At 44.0% G+C, this 21,453-nt stretch overlaps 1 protein-coding gene across 6 annotated transcripts in view; it reads right to left on the reverse strand.

Moving 5' to 3' along the window:
• PRDM11 (PR/SET domain 11) overlaps window positions 1-21,453 on the reverse strand; it is a 50,118-nt gene that overhangs the window by 21,694 nt on the left and 6,971 nt on the right. For 2 of the 6 annotated variants that reach the window (XM_071558603.1, XM_071558602.1), the window contains exons 2-5: window positions 10,362-10,480; window positions 9,906-10,009; window positions 8,769-9,031; window positions 7,755-7,822 (exon numbers count right to left, since the gene is read on the reverse strand). In XM_071558603.1, the coding sequence (XP_071414704.1) occupies window positions 7,755-7,822; window positions 8,769-9,031; window positions 9,906-10,009; window positions 10,362-10,477 (551 nt within the window). In that variant the 5' untranslated portion in view covers window positions 10,478-10,480. Of the gene's footprint in view, window positions 1-1,088; window positions 1,502-7,754; window positions 7,823-8,768; window positions 9,032-9,905; window positions 10,010-10,361; window positions 10,481-20,396; window positions 20,572-21,453 lie in introns of those variants that run through there. The other 4 variants (XM_071558609.1, XM_071558604.1, XM_071558606.1 and 1 more) reach the window with 4 other exon arrangements.

Consider the following 21,453-nt stretch of genomic DNA (forward strand, 5'->3'; position numbering starts at 1 on the left):
AAAACCGAAGCAAAACACCAGGGAAAGTTCTCATTAGTCTGACAAATATCTCGTGATGTGCCAGTTCACAGGCAGAGGCATAGGCACATCAAGAGTAAGAAGAGACAAGACTTCACTTGTTGCAACTTCCCACCATCTCCTTCCACAAGCTGTATTCCTTTTACCTCTGAAATAGTGCAACTGACTTCCAAGATGGATGCAAAGAATGACCAAGTCCCATTTTGTATGCTCTTGAAGAGTTTTGTTTTTGCTTTCCCACTAACAACATTATTTCACATATGAGATCAGACCCAGTTGATAGGACGGTGACACTCATGAGGTATTAGTTGACTCACTTTCCAAGAAGTTAATCCCTTTGTCTCCTTTGGACCCCTAAAAGCTCACAGAACAAGAAGTTGCACCTCCACACAGGAAAAATCTGTGTACAAAACTACAGAAAGAACCTGCAAAAAGCAGCTTGTGGTTTAGCACTGGAAGGTGTCTGAGAATTGTAGAGTAAGAAGATAAACTCAAAAGCAGGGCCAGTAGTTCCTTTAAAACCAGTGAAGAAGGAGTTGTTATTGTCTACTTTTTTCACAGTATGCTGATCCTTCAGACCACAACCAAGAAACTGTAAGTGGCCCAACCTCAGAGCAATGAACACCAGTGATCACTGAGACTACCAACAGCCCTCTTGGAAATGATTCATTAGTGCCTGGAAGATGACTCTCAGCTTGATAACATTGCTGTTTTATCAGGGTGAAGAACACCTAATCCTTTACAAGCACTTTTTCAACAGACTGGAGGTAGCTGCACTTCAACTACAAATGTTCCCTCACTTGTAGGATTAGTTCAGACTTCTAATCCACTATCTAGCCTTAGAAGACAGTATGGAAAAGAACTAGATAAACAGATAAAGAAGATGATCTTGGAAACAATCTGCCTCAAAACAACACAACCACCAGAGCAGCCTGTCCTGAAACCAACCACAGCAGTAGGACCTGTCTTGACAAGCAACCCAGCACCTCACACAACACACAACACTCTCATGGTGTCAAACTGAGGTATGCAAGCATAAGACAAAGATGTGTTAAGGCAGTGATACTTACAGCTTGTTGACAGGCTGTCAGCCACATCCAGATCTGCTCTCCGGAAGTCGTGCCTTTGGTGTGATGAATGCAGCGTCGACTCGATGGCTCTCTCATGGGCGGTCAGGATGATGGCCGAGGGCCGCCCCATGCTGCTGGGGCTGGAGAGGGACCTCTGCATGAATGCCAATTTGTCCTTGGTCCTTCTCTTCATGTCGTCCCATCTGTGCTTAATGTCTTTTACAGACCTGGGGACCTGGCTGACTGATGTGATCTGCCTGGCTATGCCTTCCCAGATCTTGTCCCTGTCAGCATGGGATAGACGCACTGTCGCCCTCCCAAACAGCAAGGCCTCATTTCGGGTCACCTCAGTGACCAGAATGTCCAGTTCTTCCTTGGAAAACTTGGGCTTCCTCTTTCGTTCAGCCACGTTCCTTGGGTTGAACATGCCACAAAGCATAATTGGGTAAAAGGAAGTCAGCACAAAGCAGCCCCCTGCATCCAACCACTTGGCCAGTGCAGCACTGGGGCAGTTGAGTTCGGTGGGATCCAGCTCCCCCCACCCGCAACTACCTCTGTTTTCCTCAATTGCACCAGGAAAAGGCAGTCGTTTTGTTTTTAAGAGGCAATTTTCAAGCTTAAGAAAAAAAACCACCAAGCAACACTAGCGTGAAGGAGCCTTCTCAGCTTCACAGTTAAATTGAGATTTTACATTTCGTCTGATGCCCTGACTTACATGAGAATTTCAGTTCAGCCTCGTATCACTTGCTGCCTTGTTCACAGCAAAAAAGCATGAGAACTCTCAATCACAGAGATGAATTAGCTTCTAAGGTGACATTGCTCAAAATTTAGAGGAAATTTAGAGGTCTGAAACATATCTTATTGTTCTGCCTGGTACAACATGAAGTGGAAACTTATACCATTCTTTCTGTTACAACTTGCAGGGTGTCATGCAGAGGCTGTATCAAATAGCTTTTTTTTTTTTAGGGTAGGGAGATTTTGACTAGACACATGGGCAATTTCTGCAACTCCTTTTTCCTAAGGAAAGGTCTTTTTTTCAGCATCAGAGTACTACACCATCCAGCATTTGTCTGCTTCAGAGCAAGCTCTTGTTTCACCAAGAAATGGTTGCTGTTTCCCATTGTTCTCAAAAGGAATGAGGCCACCCACTTTTTCCTGGCTAAGCTTTCCATAATGGCCACTGACAGGAGCCTGCATTCAGTTTCTGGTGCCTCAAATGAACAACTCGTAGCCTCAGCCCTTCTGAAAAGAAGAGGCTGCCATCCCGAGAACAAGCAGTTTTGTCCAAACGAGGGGTGTGTTAATTTTCCCACACACAGTCAAGGAAAACTTTAAAAATAAACAAAACATTAGTCCTAACTATGCTTTCTAATTGGGGAAAGAAAAGGCAGCAAAACTGTTCAGTAGGGAAGGAGAAAACAGACTCCCTGAACATGCAGTTTTGCACATAAACAAGGTGGGATTGCAGACAGAGGAATAATCTGCAGCCTGGGCAATGGACACTTGTGTGTATGTATGCAGTGCAGCACAGAGGAGATCAGAGGCCACATACAAGAAATAAGATACCTTAATGGTTAGGACACTCATCAACTGTATCTCTGAAGTGACACCATAGGAGGGAAAACCTATTGGTTTCTCTATGTCTTCAGTTTCTTTCTCCTTATGGTCCCAAATGAAATAAAACCAAAGATGCTATTACTAGTAGACAGAACCTTTGATTTAATTTAATTTTGGATCTCTTGTTAGTATCATTGCAATATTAAGGGAATAAACTTTGGCTAGGATAGCTCAGATCCTTCTCATTCATAAAAATACACTTAGCCACAGGATCTTGGCTCACTGCTGTCTCCGCAGCGCAAAAGCCACCCTGTAAGTACTTTCTGAAAAATTGGTATAAGCAGAGGCCCTATATTTGTGGTGGCCCTGCTGGCTCCTCCTCAGAGACAGATGCCTTTCAGCGCTGCTGTGGCCCAGCACAAGAGAAGCAGTTTGGGAGGCACTCGTCTGAAAGGTACTTGTGGGCTGCAGACTAAGGAAAACCTACAGAAAGGCACTGACCCTTGTCAGTTGTAATTCTGTTTTCTCCTTAATGCTGTTAACACTGTTGTTTAATCAATCTCACTGATGCTGACGCCCTCCATCAGGGCAAGTGTCAGAAGCCTGGTTAAAGCTGGAAAACCAGTAGGAAAAGCTGCTCAGATCCAGGCCACATACAGAGACCTGGGACCTAAGTGCACAGATGCATTTCATTGGAACAGACATAAATGCTTGCTTGAATACTGCTTTGGTGGAGCTTCATTTACAGAGGGAAAGAAGGAGCATTTAGAGAAGATGGTAATGAAATGATGGAGAGCCAGCAAAGCACTTGCTACACCGATCTCAAAAAACCTCAACAGAAACCCTCACCAAACTTAAAAGGAAAAAGGAGTTCTCCCAGCTGAACACTGGAAGGAGGGAAAAGGCTACATGGAACATTGAGCAAGGGAATAATTACAGTTTGATTTTTATCATGTTCACCTAAACTGGGCTTCATGTATGTTCTTGGCAGATACACATGACTGCACAGTATCATCAGTGCCTCCATGTAGTGGAAACAAACCTCCATGTAGTGGAAACAAGCTGCTTTGGTGAAAAGGAGCAACCATATTTTGCAAGTGCCCTGGGTAGGAGTGGGCTTGCAGAACAGAAGTCTCTCAGGAGCTGCAGGGTCAGGAACCCTGATGCCCCCTCTTCTCTGCTGAACTCATGGCTGCTGTCCCTAGCAAAGCTGTACTGATGGGGAATTAGAGTTCTTTTTTCTCTTCCCAGACAGAGTATCCCACCAAGTGCACTTAGGACAGTCTGTGGTAGGTCTGGATATTCAGATTTCAGAGTTTGCACTCATTTGCTCCAGCATGACTCGGGCGAAAACAATCTACGATAACTTATGTATTCCAGTAACAAACTTGCCACACAGAGAGTAATGAGCGCTGTCCAGTTTTAATCCCAAATTCAATTAATGTTGGGTTCCTAGTAGGAACATTAACCTCCTCCTTATAAAAATGTAGGCAGTATTACTAGCAGAGAGATCTGTTTCCCCTCATGCCTTTCCTCTAGCATGCACGATATCCCTAGGGGCAGTCTCTGATATTTGCAAGTACCTCTGTGAGGATGCTGTGTGGGTTTTAAGCAAGCTCCAGAGGAGCCCCAGTTGTGAGGCTGTGAATTCACACCTTAGCTCGTCAATGTGAAGGTGCAAGCCAGTACAGCTACTTCTTTAAAAACACATGTTACACTGTGAACTACATGAACAGTGGGCAGTTAATTATCACACCACAAAGATAACAACCAGCTCCATTTTTCTTGGCCTCTAAGAAACAAGTATATAACTTTTCCCAGGGCTTGCAGTAGTTTGGGGTTTTTCACAGTCCCATAGTACTTTAGGATCCTTTTGTTCTGCATAAATTTGACTATGTAACGGATAAGAACATTTACTCCACTTGCTGCAAGGTAACAGGAATCAGTTTAAGAAGTTCAACAAAATGACATTCATAGGGGCTGATGGTTTTTACTCATGCTGAACATATGGGCAGTCACAGTAAACCTGACTTTTATTTTAATGTTTATATATAAAAGGTCCTGTAAAGCTGAAACAGCAGCTCAGTACTTAAAAGATCTACTGATCTAAGTTGGTCCTGCTTTAAGCAGGCTGTTCCAACACTTGACCAGAACTCACTTCCAAGATCTATTATTGTATGAAGATCGAATCACAGACATCTCCATTATAAAGAGATAGAGGAAGATTTACCGAACAGTCTGGCTTCTCATGACCTCTTTGTTACTGTGCTTGGAAAGGAAAAGTGGCAGAAAGGAAGGCAAAGGAAAAAAGAAGTGAGGAAGTCTTGTACCAACCTTTTCACATACCCATGTGATGGAAAGGATTAATTTGAACTGTGCCAAAACCCCAAGAATTCAGGTACTCACATGTAGGAAGCGATACAGACTATAAATGCCTAAACTAGCCTGGAAACTCCAAACATGAGGCATTGCACTCCCAACAGTTCAGCTAGACAACACCAATTTGCTGGTACTTCCCAACCTACAGGCCAGTCTGGGCCAAGTGATACATACTCAGAGCAATGTTTCTGGGACTTTCTGAATTACTTTCATTTTTTGCTCAAATCCATTATTTCCAGAGGACATCAACAAGTGAATAACAGAATTTCCTCAGAAGCAACCAGGAAAATGGATGGTTCTCTGCAACCCTTCAGAAGCCCCAAGAACTCCCATCAGCAGCAATTTACAGTTTATGTCAAAGAAAACAATAATTTCATTTGAGGTTTGCTGAGATCCACAGTAATGAGGCCCCAGAAAAATAAAAACAGAGGAAGATGTTTGTACAACTCAAAGCCATGTAGTTCCATAAAGTAATGCAAACAACAGCCCTTTACTCTGGACAGAGTTGAAGGGTGCATTACTCTTCCACTAGTAGCCAGCTGAAGAGAACGTGCTCCCAGCATCAGGAGTTTGCCTTGACTGACTGACTGACTGACTGACTTGAGAGGGAAAGGACATGGGGATTGTCACACCGCCTGCTATGCTTCATACTCTTTTCTCCCTGTCATCCACTGCCCTGGGTAAACAGTCACCTGAAATTAAACCAGCAAGTGCTGCAGCGTACATACTGTCCTCAGTCGGAACATGAAAATGGGCTCAGATGTAGTATTCAAACAAGAGTCAAAGATATACAAGAGAGGTGTCAGCACAGGCTGCCCTCCCCATGCCATACCCACCTACCCAGAGGGTGAGTAGATCTGCTTTGCAAAGTACTCCATCTATGAGTGACAGGAAAGAGAACCATCTAAAAACCAAAATGAGCACTGTCTACAGCATTCTGAAAGTATGGTTTCTGTGGGCAATCTCAGGTGATGTTCTAGCACAGAATACTGCACACACATCAGTTTGAAAGGCACTAACAAACAAAACAAGGCTTTTTGAGGATCTCTATTGCCACTTGAACTGTCAGACTCCACATAATACTACTGTTAGAAGGAATTTTCAAGAGTAAAATCAGGAAGACCAGTAACACTGGTATAGCCTGCACAGATCCTTTGGCACACTCTTTCCCAGAAGAGTTGTAAATATACCCTTTCTGCAAAGCCATAACCTCCTTGCCTTTCAAGGCTGTACACAACAGCCCAGGCCACACTCATCTCAAGATTGGTCATGGCAAATGCAAGTTTAGGCAAGAACATTCTGGGTTTTGGTGCTAGGACCACAAGTAGTGCCCATTTAAATCCAGACATCAAACTTATGTTCATGGCAGTAGAAAAAAGAGCTCATCACAGAATTTTTGCTTTCCAAGACTGTGTTTTTCCTCAGCTTCACTGTCATGCAGATCAAATAAAGACCCAGATCTATGCAGAAAAATCTCACTCTGATTTTTGAACTTTTCATTCTTTATTTCCAAGATATATATATATGTTTGCCTACCCGTCTGTCCACTGTACCACTGCTTCCTTTTGGAGTGATGACCCCAGCCTCAGTCCAGGTGTAGTGTTTTCTCTCATCCAGTAGTGAACAACTTTAATTCTTATAGAAAACTTAAATCCTTTGCTGAACTTAATGAACATAATGTTGGAACAGCTGCTATCCATGTAAGTACTCACATGGAACAAAAGTAGGGCAACTAGACCTCACCAGTTAGGTCAATCTTGCATCTACCTGTACCTTATATTCTTTATTCCCTCAGTGAGTCACAGGTGAAAAACCTAGACATCCAGGCCAACAAACCAGGTAATTCCACGCTGCTTTACACTCCAGGAAATGCTTTCCTGACAATAACAGCTTCCAAAATTCACCCCTGAAAACAGGATTGGTCTGATTGTGATGAGCCTCAGTACAGAGCAATGTCGTGTTTTGGTGACACACACCATATATACAAGGCCTCAGTGATCTACACTTTGCAGATATATGCCAATACTTGAAACACTGCATCATGGTTATACACTTTCCCTTCCTGCTGCAATTCCCAAACCAGAGTCAGCCCCGTTCCTGGCTCAGTGCTGACTGGTATTCTGGCCGGGCTCTGCTGAGGCGTGGGGCCGGCAGAGGGAGTGCAATCACACACATCAGGTCTGCCTTCAGCGCTGCAGCAGCTCGCTTCGCCTTTCCCTCGCACAGGACAGCTGACACTGCCAAATGACAGCTACCACAGACAGTTGTTTCAAATGAAGTCCAGAAAGAAAACAAAAAAGCACCTCTTTCATTGTCTGTCACATAGGAAGGGACAATAAAACCCAAACTGCATCAAATGTTATCTTGGGGATAATGCAAAGCATTTTGCAAATATTTAAACATAACATAAAAAAAGAATAAAAAAATGGAGTGAGACCTATCAGCGTTTTTAATAGTGGATAAATAGGATCATCTTTATGATTTACCCTCATTCCAGAAAACAGTCATCCTTCATACACACATCCTTCCCTTGTTTCAGACCCTTTCATTGAATCTAACACCAAAGGATGCTCATTACAATAAATAGTGAAAGACCATAAGCACACCATTTACCAAATGGGTGGTGGTAGTTTGTTTGTTTCCTGACACACAAAACAACAAGGAGTGTTTGATGGCCTCTCTCTCAAAGACAAAGCCCCAAAAGGGAAGGCAGAAGAGAACTGGACTCACCTCATCCAGTTTGCTTTGGTTTCATCTGTCCCATCAATGGATTTGTAGCGGTTGTTCTTATCAACGATCTATGGAACAAGAGAACAGATGCAGCATGTCAACTAACTGGTCCAGGCAGGAAAAGGTGTATGAATCTCAGAGCACTGCTTCAGTTCCAGCCTTAAGTCAAGATGTGAAACTGTCGTGAATCTCAGCTCTCCTGGTACTACAGGCTGCTGACCTGGATGTGTGTGTGGAGGCTACTAAAGAGGCATTTTTCTATGTAAAATTATCTGTAACAGAACTATGGATGCAGTTGACAAAATTGTAACAATCCTGAGACATAAAAGATTAACTTCCCTTTCAGGACAGGGCTGAGATGCATATTCATTTTACAAATGGAAAAGTGTGAGAAGCATTTAATATCAGCAGCTCAACTTTTTTCTCACCTATAACTCAAGTCCCACATTGTATTTTTCATAATAATTAACATTTGTCAATTTAGTGACAGCTTTATCTCATATGCTAACCAAAACCTGTAGTATGAGGGGCAAAAATAAAGGTTTTGTTGCTGGAGTTGGCATGTAGATCAGTTACTGATGGACTGGATCTCTTTTATGGCCTCTTGGCCACCTCCTCTGCTCAGACAGTCTCGGGGGAAGTGCTGTAGGCCCATGAAAGAGCTCTGCAATCACTAGATAGAATCCTTCTTCCATCCTCAAAATGATGACCAGAGCAGAGCAAAGTACTAGAGGACAACTAGAGACTGAGTGGGCATGGAAGAACCTGGCAAGAGTGACAGCAGAAGCAAGTTCTGCTTCCTACAACTGTGACCTGAACTCAGGTACCATGGCACCTGGACTCCTTTCACATATCTAAACCCTTAATCTGCTAATATTTATGCCCATGTGGGTCAGTGGAAGACCTTCAGAGAAGGGGGAAGATGGCTAAGGTTTGGCTCCACAAGCCCACGACTCCCCCAGCTCTGAGCTGCATGGCAGAGGTGTCACTTAGTTGAGGAAACTTGTCACTCACCAGCCATGAGAAGAATCCTGCAGACCTGTCCTGGCTAGAGATCTGCCCCTCATACGGGCCGAAGATGTGACCTTTGGGGATCACCTCGTTCATACAGCGCACATCATTCTCCCCACTGGGCTCTTTAACCACCTCCATTCCAGGTGGGATGGTCAGCGCTGCCCGGTCAGGAATGCCAACAGGCACTGGGGTGTCAGATACGAACACTGGGGGGCCGTGGTTTGGGCACTCATCCACAAAGTACTCCTGGCAGGACTCACAGACTGCAGATGCAAAGGGAGCAGGGGTTAGTTTGGGCAGACATGATGCCTGTACAGGCTCACGCAGAGCACAGGTTGCACAACACTCAGGCCAGCTCCCTGTCCTCCCCCATGCCCAGCTGAGCCCCTTCCCCAAAACCCAGCCCACACATAGACAAACACCTCACTGGCTGCTCCCTTGTTTCACCATGTCTCTCAACAAGGGCTCTGCCCCACGCCACACCTGCCTAACTAACACCAGCAGTTGCACAAGCCCTGGTGCTCTACATATATTCACTACTGATGGCTGCATAACAGGAAAAGGCTCCATCACTGCCTGCAGAAACAGAGGCTAGGGGCTCCTTGCACATCCCTAGTTGCAGCTAAGTTCTCCAACCAAAAGTTTGGTTTCCCACATACCAGAGGGGAGTTAAAACAAACACCTCTGAAAACAAGTGCCCTCATCATATAGCCTTCATTCTGTGCTTGGGAGAGAAACAGATCCCAAGGCACTTTGCCCATGTCCAAATAGGGAAGCAGGTCTACCTTTTTTGTACATATGTGTATGTGGCACCAGTTTTCTTTTCCAGAATATAGGGAAAAGAGTTGTCATCTGCACAATGCAGTTTCAGACTGTCAGGACTTTCCAATGTGTGTTTTCATGTTTCTAGTTCACTCTCCACATACCTCCCTACTGCTGCATATCTCCTTCATGGACAAGCCACTTTTGTGCAACAGCTCCCCTACCAAATCTACCAGTCTTTCCAAGAGAGCATGCAAATTTGTCCCTGGCTTTGTTTTCCCCTGCTTCCTGCCCCAAACCAGTAGGACACCAATAGGAAAAACCAAAGTCCATACAAGCAGCAGTGGTGCTTTCCCTCACTCACAAGATACTTACACCAGAAATCCACTTGCTGAAAGCTCTTGGTCATGCTTAAATCCCGTTTCCCTTTCAGTTTCTTGGTCTCCATCTCTATGCACTGTGGGTCAGGCCTCCCAGAGCTGAGAAGGGAACAAAAGAAAGATGATGTCAAGACATTGGGACTGCAAACAGTGAAGGGCAGAGGCAATGGGGCCTGACATACTCCTTTATACACCTGCAGCGGAGAAATAATTCAAGTTGCCACTCAACCTGCCAAGCGCTGGTACCTGAGATAGCTTAAAGTGAAAGCCTACAGCAGGTAGTGTACATGTACAAGTAAGGGACCACCCCGTCAAACATCCCAAGGCAGACCTCACAAGAGAGGGCTTTAACTTCAAGAAGTTCAAATATATTCCTCAAAACCACCTTTAAGCTGAGGGAGAGGTGGAGAGCAGGGGTTAGAATACATCAGTCCAAAGCTCAGCCACATACCAAGGCTGTCCATACTCTTGGTCCTGGCATGGAGAGCAGGCTTCTGTTTTTATCGTCACCATCTCCCCTAAGGAAGCCTGGGTCTGGATCAAACAGTCCTTCAAGTTCTCACTCATGTTCTGGAAGAGAATGAAGGAAGGGAGGAGAAATATGAGCAGCCAGAAAATCACAACCTTCCTCCCCCAGGAACCACAGTCTCCTCCAGCAGAGCAGGCTCCCTCCCAGCATGAAGAGCTACCATCACATATTGGAGCACCTACACATGCATGTACGTGGAAAAGCCTTCCTGTGCTGGGGAGGGAAGAGCAGTTCAGCTCTAGGTCAGATGAAGAGCATGAGACATCATGGAGCAACCCGAGGCATGGAGAATCTGAAGTATGCTTTGGAGTGCCCAATAAAAATGTTACATGGAATTTAAGATTGATGAGTGTGATATGTTATGGGAACACAAAGCACCACTACCTCAGAGCAGGTCTTTGGGGACAAAATGACAAGAAAGAGGAATACAGACTGCAGCACTGAACCAGGATCCGTCTATAGATATAACAGATGCCAGTTTCCATCTGGGAACAGAGTGCAAAGTACTACACCCCTGCAGATAGAGCTTCCAGTGTGCTCTGGACACCTCTAACAAACAGGTAAGTGCCTACAGTGCCCTTCAGGACTCCACCAAGATTGTACAAATTATGCTCTCAATCTTCCTGTCCTTTACAAGGTCCAGAACTGAGCCACTCTCTAACACACAAGGCTGCCATAGCGAAAATGCCTCTCCCTCTGCTCAACACAAGAGTCAGGAGCCACTTTAGAGAATCATCAGTCCCTTAATGATGTCTAAGGACAGCAAGCTTCAAAATTGTAGCACTTCCCTATTCCTCCCATCATGGGGTGGTGCTGAAGAGAATATATACATGTGTCATGTGACGACAATTCAGAACGTGTTTAATTTAGATTTTTGGGAGGGCCACTAAGTTTAAGAGCATCCTGGCTTAAGAAGAGGAATAAAGCTGAGTGCTGCTCATCTCTTCATTGCATTCATCTTAAGACTTCCTCCAAGGCACATAAACTGGCTGCTCTCAGGTACCATACCAGATCAGACAGGTTTCACAGCTGCTCCCCTCAAAGTCCCCTGAGATCCTCCTTTCCATGTCCGCTGCCCGATGACACACTTTGTTATGCTGCATACTTGCAGTGCTGATGGAGGGGCTTCGGCAGCTGATCAGACCCCTTCTGTCAGGGTAGCTAGTGGAAGCGCCCATCCTCATCATAACTCAGCTCAGGGCATTCCTAAATTCATGTTCTAAGGTCACAAACCTCTGAAGACAGGAATTTTTTTATTCCACACATGTTTGTATGGGCCTGAACATCATGGAATTCTGGTCTGCATTTCTGCCCTGTTTGCAGTAAGACTATTCCCAACCCTCCTGGTTCCTCTCTGTGCCAGGGGACAAATGATTAGTTTTTCCAGTCCTACTTCTCACATGTCAAGGTGCGACCTGAAAGACATTTATCAAGCCTGTATCAAGGAGCATTACTTAATATTCATATAGTGATCTGAAAGCAAAATCTCAGTGTACGTACAGCTAGACACAGGCAAACACATGCACTTTTAAGCCTTTATAGGATGTCCAAAACAAGATACATTTTCTTTCAGAATTACCACAGCCATTCAGAAGGAAAGTAATACCAAGGGCAAAGAGAAGCTCATTATTTTGGCAGGCTGAGTCCCTTGTCTGCACTCTCTGGAGTAAGAGGGAAGCTCTCCAGTCCTGTACTCATGCTGGTGCTGCAGGACCTACCTGCCCTTCCCAGAGGAGAAGAAAAAGTCTTTCCTAGAAAGTCTGCAGTAAAGTGGCTGAAGAGGGAAAAAACTTGGGGAGGGGGAAAATGTTAAAAGACAAGAAGAGATAGGTGCTGCCCCAGAGCTCGTTACCTGTGGGGCCTACAGAACAGGTGACACAGGAGAGGTGGTTACCAGCTGCAGGGCAGATGCTCTCAGTCTGAGCAACCAACTGCTTCCATACAGGAAGCCTGGAAGACAGGACACCTGGAATTAAAACACCCCTATTCCTCAAGGCTTCAGTAGGACAAGATGGATATACACATGTCTCTGAAGACAAAATGGCTTTTCTTTTCCCACTCTTGCCTCATGGAGACTTAGAGAGCAAAAGAAACCCTGTGATGACAGTCTGACCTCCTACCAAGGCAGGAGGTCCATGCCTCCTTCAGTAAACCTCTAGTTAAACCACAGCATACCTCCTAACAAGGAAAACGTAAAAAAAGAAAGAAAGAAGAAACCCAGTGTTTATTTTACACACAAAGCTCCACATTTTCTTGTATGGCACATTTTTCAGCCCTCCCTTTCGTGGTCCCCCCTGAACTCCCTCCAACTTATCAGCAACAATCCTGCACAGCACCGGCCACAGCACTCCTGTGCTGGCAGGAGCAGCACCTTGCACTGAGATAACACCCTGGCCCTGCTCAGGATTTCCATATTTGTGTCCAAGCAATGCATTTACTTTCTGCCCACTGAGCCCAGCTGGGGTTATGTTTTTGGTGAGCCGCCACGCTGCTATAAGAGCCCTTTCTGCTGCAAAAGCTCCCAGGCCACCATGCACCCCATCAGCCCTTTCACCTGCTCTGAGACTAGCTGACTGCTCTGTCACACAATTCCTTGTTGTCTCACCCACCATACATGCAATCCCAACTCTACCACTGACTCCTCTCTTTTCACTCCCTGTGACTTGCCCAGACCTTATGTTGCCCATAAATATAATCTAATTTTGTGCTTTTTCTCCAGGACACCAACAAACACCAAAAGAACCATTTACGCTGCAAATGACCTTTAAGATTATCAAGTCCAACCTAAATCTAGCATTGCCAAGTACACCACTAAATCACAGAATCATTTAAGCTGGAAACAACCCTTAAAATCATCGAGTCCAACCATAAACTTAGCATTGCCAAGTCCACCAATAAACCATACCCCTAAGTGCCACAGCTACATGTCTTTTAAATACCTTCCAGGGATGGAGAATCAACCACTTCCCTGGGCAATTTGTTCCAATGCTTGATAACTCCTTCAGTGTGGAAATTTTTCCTGTTAGCCAATCTAAACCTCTCCTGGTGCAACTTGAAGGCATTTCCTCTCATCCTATCACTTTTTAAATGATAGAAGAGACCAACTCCTGCCTCTTGATTAGCATCAAGCCAAAGAAACTATTCCCAGCTGACACTACTATACCATCAGCAATGGCTTTCCAATGTGACCTTTTATTTAGTCAACTCTTCCTTTATGCATTGAATGACAGAATGGCTTGGGCTGGAAGGGACCTTAAAGATCATCTAGTTCGAATCCCACTGCCACAGGCAGGGACATCTTTCACTAGACCAGGCTGCTCAAAGCCCCATCCAATCTGGCCTTGAACATTTCCAGGGATGGGGCAGCCAGAGCTTCTCTGAGCAACATGTTCCAGTGTCTCATCACCCTCCCAGTAAAGAATTTCTTCCTAATATTTCATCTAAATCTACCTTCTGTCAGTTTAAAGCCATGACGCTTTGTCCTACTGCTACAGGCTCTGCTAAAAAAGACTGTCCCCAGCTTTTTTACAAGCACCCTTCAAGTACTGAAAGGCAGCAAGAAGGTCTCCCCAGATCTTTTATTCTCCAGGCTGAACAACTCCAACAGCCTGTCTTCACAGGAGAGGTGCTCTGTTGAGGAACATACAGATTTTCAAGTGTGCTCCAGCCCTCTAATCATTTCATGGCCCTCCTCTGGACTCACTCCAACAGCGTGTGTGACACATTGGATCATCCTACCTGTTTATTCCCAGTGGCACAACCATAAACATGCAAGACATACCAACAGTTACCTTTATCAAGTAAAATTACAGCAACACCAGAAAACCACAGCGTATTAGAAAATAATGATTTTTTAAAAATCTGTAGAGATTGATTATTACAATTAACACTCCCTTAAATCATGACCAATCCGATTCGTATCAGCTATTACACTGTTTCACTGGAAGAAAACATCAGACTGCAGGTAGCCCAGTGTTCTCGTCTGTGCAATTAAATTTGAAATTGGCTTACTTGCTTATGAGTAACACACATCATTTTTTCAGTCTAACTCATTATGTATACTTTTTAAAAATTATTTTAAAATTAGTGTTTATGGCCCAGAGCACTGCTCAGCCAGCCCTTTTTAAATCCCTAGATGCAAGTTAGCCAGAACAGCAAACTTTAAAATGTACTGCAATAGTAGCTGCTATTCGATAATTTCCCAAGCTACTGCTACGACAGAGAGCATTATGGTGCTGCTGGAACTGGTACTACCTTCTATCTCTTCTTCCAGAAAAGAATCATACTACGTTTCTCCAGTTCCAGACCTCAGTAGATGACTGTACTTTTAGGACCCTTTTAGCTTCTGATGTACTCAAAATGGTGTTTAAATTGTCTTAATTTTAATGGCCATTAGTTTCTCTTTCTGGCCCTTTTCCTCCCCCTTTAGTTTTCCACAATTACAAGAGTGTTCACATTCTGAAGTTTTCAATCTCCCCACTTTATTTTTCTGAGGTTCTACTGGCAATTTTTATAGTTCTGTTTGTTCTAGCACCTAAGTATGAAGAGCTTCTGAAGATTTCAGGTGATGCGGAGAAGCACTATGTAGACATAAGCAGAGAAGGCTCCTTGGTTACTGCTGAGGGTATTCCCAGAGGGTGTTTGGCCTCTCACATGCATGTCCCCTGTGCCCATCAAGACATTCAGCCCTTCCACTGTCAGTGTGCACACAGCCTACAGCAAAGTCCTAGCAGTATGTCAGAGAGGACAATCACCAGGTGAGAGGGAAACTGTGATGTTCAAGTGCCTTTTGCACACATCAAGCTTTTTGGACAGCAAAGGCAGTTGTGGTATGAGGCACAGTGGTTGTCCTCAGTGGGCCCAGGACACCAGTGTGACTGCTACAAATCCCAAGAGGTGTTGCTGGGTTGTCCCTGGGTTCACAGGCACTGCCACATAAACGGTCCTGTTTTCTTTAAAAGTAGGCACATTTGAAAACTTGCCACATTTCTGCAAGACACATGTTAAGATTTCCAGTGGTTTTACCATATTGCTCAAAATCAGGGAAGTAGAAAACACAAGAATATCTGAGCTGTTACTCTCTAATGCAGGAACAAAACCTCCAAATGGGGTTAAACATGAACAAACCTGTGAATTCCTGTTCTCAAGTATGCTGCCTTTATCACTGCCCCTCTTGTAGTTATTAGTTAACAGTCACAGACTCTTATCTGCATGGATCAGCCTCCAAAACAGAGCTTTAATTTTATATTTTACTGGCAGTTTTCCCAGACTGGGACATTCTTGCATGTGAAACAGCCATATAGGAATCCATCCCATCCTCAGCACACAGCTCCTTCACTCAGTTCTCACTGCTGGCCTTTTGGAGGTCATCCCCTCTTAAGCGTTCACGCATAGCTTACACTATGTTTTAAAGCGCAGGTCTATGGTGAAAGACGGACCTGAGTTCATATGCTTTTACTACAGTTGGAGATTATTACCAGAAATAGAATTCAGAACAGTCAGGTACTGACAATTTGGGAAGGGAGAATAATGAACTGCAATAAAGGTTCCGAGCTCTGCCCTCATGTAGACATGCAAGACACAGGCCGACCATTCTCCCTGAGGTGAATTCACTCACCAAGGTCTTCAGCTATGCTAACCACTCCAGGTCACTTTATTAAGTACCAGCTGGCTATGCTGCTCATGCTTGCAGCCAATGTAAACACTGAAAGATCCCACAAAGTGAGAGGGAGAACCAGTCCGCTCAGAGGAGGACCACTGTCTGAAGAGAGATATAACCCAATGCCCCACTGGGAAAATGGCTTTTGCCTTCACAGTTGCCACAGTGCTGACTTAACTTTCAACCAAAAAGAACAATGCTCCTGTGGGGGAAGGTGTCCTCCAGTCGGTGGTGCAGCAGAGCAACATCCTGGCACAGCAAAGGCTGGTGGTGGCAGGGTAAGACCTGATGACCTGCCTCCCAGCCTGCTGCAAGGCCAGGGCTCTTCTCTGACAGCCAGAGCAGAGCTGAATGTAGCCAGCACAGCTGGAGACACGCTGAAGCAGTCACAAAGTCAAACTTAATTAGTGAAAATTATAGGGCATGCATGATGTAGGATTTCAGTAGCTACAAGCTGTGACCAGGACTTGTTTAAATCATTGACAATTACTCCACTACAGTCAGTAGCCATAAAGTCTCCAGAAGTATAAAACATTTTCTTTTAGTTTTGAATTCTGAAAACACTGAAGAAGGTCAGGACTATATGAAAGATACCTGGAAAAACTAACAGCTTTTCTGCAGCTTTCTGAAGAAGCTCGTAGAGTAAGCTTCAAAACCATGAGACTTAAACCTGTTTTACAGAAAGGAAAGTTGAGAGTTCCCAGTGGTTTTAATGACTTGCCCAAGACCAGGAACCCCAGCATTGGGGTGCCACACAATCAAACTCCTGCTGTCATTCTGACTGCAGACAAGTTGGGAACAGGGAAATTCCTGTTTGCTAACCTGAAATTCCTGTCACTTGAAATGGATGCAAGATGTATTCACACTGTCACTTTTATGTGGTTCATTGGTAAAACATGTTATCTACACCTGCCATGTTCTACTTCATGACAGACGTTATTTCAGAGAAGGAAGAAGGAAGAGAACCTCTGAAATAACACCTGGACCTGTCTGAAGTTTGTTTTATGCTGGCTTCTAATGAAGATGGAAAATGCTAATGACTAAAAGATTTGACACAAAATTCTGTATTATGGTCAGTTGGGAGCATTAGCCCTTTGCTGATCTCAGAGGAGGTAGAGGATCCATGTGCTTATCCATGTGCAGTCATGGATCAGCACAGGCCTATGCAAACTAGATATTATTTGATGTGACTTCCCTATGTTAAGTATTGAGTAAGGACTCAAAGAAGAAGAATGCTAACATAAAGCTCCCATGCAGTCTAAAGGCCTTTGAAACAGCGTGACATGCCACAGAACCAAGGTAGGCACTATAGCTGAAAGAATATGTCAGTGACTTGCAATTTTAAAATAGTTCTAATTTTAAAATAAATGGAAACTTCTCATTTTTGTACTCAGCTCCCTGCACTGATGTCACAGACTCACAGTTTAGAGTAGGAAGGAGAATTGCTGATCCCCTGTACATCTCATTCCCCTCCCTTTAGCCTACAAACAGGAAAAAATCTCTGAGTCTAGCAAGAGGAAGAGAAGCCAACACTTCATCAGAAGTTCATCTCAATTGTTAATCCCCATCACAGACAAGTTATATGTTACTCTCTACTTCTGGTCACTAGTCAGCCATTCTTTCAAAGGGCCCTGCAACTAGGTGGGAAAGGCTGAAAGACTCAGCATGTTGGGAAGCTGCTTTGAGCAAATGGAAAAAATTGCTTCCCAGGTTAATGGCTGTAACAAACCTCACCATCTTTGGTCAGAACTGCCAGTTGTACTTCTTTGCCTTTGGCTTCTTCAACATAAATATATACCTTCATTTATAAAGTTAGAACAAACAGACACAAAAGCCTAGTACTAAAACTAGATGCTATTCCACCAACATTTTTCTCCTCAAGGACAGAATAAGTGTACAACTAAGTGGCAGCTGTAAGCCTTCTTCCTTAAAGCATTACTGAAAAGTGTTTGGATAGCAACAGTGATAAGCACTGAATTAAACCACATATATTGCAGAGCCCTGGATATGTACCCATGCAGCATCTTCTCAGCTTTCCAACAATTTTCATCATTCTTCTGTGTAATTCTTTCAATTTTCTCTATATTGCTTCAAGATGCTGGCACTAAAAAGCCATACTGATTTAAGACTGAGTCTGAAGTAAATATAAGAGTTACAGACATAAAACACTACCTCCTCACCCTGATTCAGTACTGCCCTGTTTGTGTCCAAAATCAAGGCTGTCTTTTCCAGCTAGAACCTGGCACAGAAAGCTCCTCAGAGCTGCCTGCCCATTCTGACTCCCATGTTCTCACACTGGACTGCTCAGGACACAGCCTCCCTTCTCAGATCACGTTCAGGACATGCCTTTCCAGATTCATAATTTTCCACTTGTCTGCATGAAAATGATTTTGTTTCAATGGCTCCATTTACCAAACAAACTGCATTACACCATCCTGCCCCTATCAACAACTACGATCCATCAAACATGTTTCATCTACACATATTGTCAGTGTTGAGTCATGCTTTCTTCTGCATCACTGAGTGTCAGGCAGCACTGGCTTCTCCCCTTCATCTGAGGGGAAGAGTCATCAAGTCTACTTCTTTGAAAACACAGCCTCCACATATCATATTGCAGAGACTCTTCTGTAAAATGATCAAGCTCTAGCTTAAAATAGCTGGATTATTTGCTCCCCTCATCTAAAGTGGCAATGCCAGAACCGTGATCTTTTGATGCTGAAAAACCATTTTCTATGCTCACCTTAAAGTTAATCTGCAAACAGTTAACTTATTAGAGTGTTAACACTGTCCTTTAGATTAGAGTATCCTTCCTCCTCCTTAGTGTTTATACTGCCACTTCAGTTTATTTATTGCATGCTGACTCTGTATCAATCACTACCTTAAGTTCCTAAGCCACTCATATTTTATTGATATTAGATTGGCATTAGATATTAATTGGGTTCTCAAACACTAAGTTAACTGCATTATATATGTAAGTATATCACATCTACAGATCTTTCTTTAAAGCAATGGTAAAGTTTCTTAAAGAACAAAATCAGACCTATTTAAGAAGCACAAGATATGTTCTGTAACACCAATTTTCAAGCATGAATAACTTTGTATTTACCCAGGATCAATGTCATGCTATTCAGCCTATCATTTCCTGGGCCGTCCACTTGGCAATTTTCAAAATTGTCCCTACACAATTACTCTTTCAGTCTCCTGCATTTGCTGTGATCCACCAAGACTGATTAAAAATGAACATCAGCAAGCTAGAGACCTCCTCTCATTCATCTAATGCTCATTATGTTTCAAGGGAATGTGCCTTTTCCTTAGCTGCCAGCAAACTTTGCTTACCCACAGGACCCCATGCTATGGTCCTATGTGGGCCCCTGGATCCCTACTTGTAGCATTCAGCTTCTGGATAATGAACTTATCCTTTCCTTGCTGCTGGCCCAGATGTCAGCCTCCATGGCAATCAAGGGCACAGAGCCCAACAAAGGGAAGCAGAGATATAAATTTACTGCCCAAATGACCTTTTATTCTCATCCACAGACAGATAAAAAGGCTGGAGTGAGGAAGTGCTTGGTAGGCATGTGACAGGCTAGGCCACCGCCACACTCCTGATCTTCTACTGTGCTGGGAGAGGGAAAAGTGCCTCTAATGTTTTATAAAGCACGTGCAGGAAATTCAAGATGCCCCAGTCAGGTCCCGCCAGCCTTGCTGTGCACCTGGGATGCTACCACATAGCACTCACTACCCGCCTGCCACCCCCATTGCCCAGCCATCCACAGTGAGGTCACACTTCTCCAGAGGACACCTGCACTTGTTCAGGCTGGTCAGCTAAAAATTTCTGTGCGTGAGTAACACTAGTGACTCACACATTTTAACAATGATGGAGGTAAAAAGGGAAAGGGAAGGGAAGGCGTGGGGGTGGGCAAGAAGCAAACCCCAGACACTAGTTTCTAAATAGCAGATGTGGCTACTCTGACTAGCAAACTTCCACTTTAATTTCTAACCTGCAGAGATGGGAAATGATTCATGAAAAATCAACAGGATAAAATTAGCTGGAAGGCAGAGAGATAATTCAAGCAACCCAATCGTCATGGGCTGAAGTGCCAGCACTACCAGCACTGCCTGGCATTTCAGCCTCCGGTGCCCTTCAGTGACTGGCACCTGGCCAGCAATCAGCTCCACATATATTTCCTTAGTCTAAATTAGCCCTCTGAAAGCACATCCATCTTCTAACAAGACAGCCTTTCACTTAACATTTTTCTAGAAGTCCCAGCTTTTTCTTTTCTCAAAGAAAAAAAGATTACCTGCAGTACTCTTTCTTCCAGAGGCAAATGTTTAGTGGTGTCAGAAGACCAAACAGGATGGACAGGCTTGCACACACATCTGTAAGCCATGGTCAATCTATACACTAAATTCAAACTGTCCCATTGAGTCAGAAAATTCAGTGCATTTTGCTGGAGCTTCCTTTTCCTGCACAAAGCAACGATCAACTGCTGCTCTGCCGTTATATACACCAGTGTTTTTGTAAGACTGCCCTCAAATTCTGTCACGAACCACAAAACACAATTTCACCTTTGATACAGTCACATGACAGAAAGTTTCTTGAGCAGAAGGTATTACTTACAAATTGCAATCCAAAACTCTTTATCCCAAAGGCAGATGAGAAACTCCCACCCTTCCAACAGACCTCTGGACTTCCAGTAGGCACCTGGTTATTGAGTAATGCCCCTTCCCACCATCCAACTCAAAAGCTTCAGGAATCAATGTCAAATTGTAAAGCCTCTGCAGCACTGATACCTCTAGGCAGGCAGTCTCAGGCGCAGGGGGATCCCCATCCCATTGGGTATCTGTGGGTACAGATACAAAATAAAGATAAAATCCTGCTTTGGCACCATTTATCCAATTGGTGCCTGTTCATTTCTGTTGAAGGATGTTACGTTACAGTTCCTCTATACTTGCTACACTGGTTTCACTCTACTTGAGCTTCAGAACATGGCAGGCAGCTCCTTTCTTTTCACTTGTTCCGCAAAAAGGGAAGGAATATTTGGGGGAAAATGAGAAGGTAGGAGCAAATCATACTTTCACTTGTTCCCAAAATTCTGACAAACTAGCTCAGTCCTTTAAAAGCACTAAGAACACAGCAGGAAGAATGAGAACAAATTGACTGCTCCACAAAATGCAGAGGAAGCAAAAGCAAGAGCCATATTTATTTCTCTTCATTTGTACCCTCTTGCAGGCCATTAGGAAGATAAGATCTCACAGCACAACAGACATTATTCAGAGCTGGTAAATCTGTCTACAGGTTAGGGGCTCATGTTACATGGCTTGGATGAGTACTGGTTGAGCGTGGGTCACACCGAC

Source organism: Pithys albifrons, chromosome 6 (assembly GCF_047495875.1).
Source record: "Pithys albifrons albifrons isolate INPA30051 chromosome 6, PitAlb_v1, whole genome shotgun sequence".
Taxonomy (NCBI): Eukaryota; Metazoa; Chordata; class Aves; order Passeriformes; family Thamnophilidae; genus Pithys; species Pithys albifrons.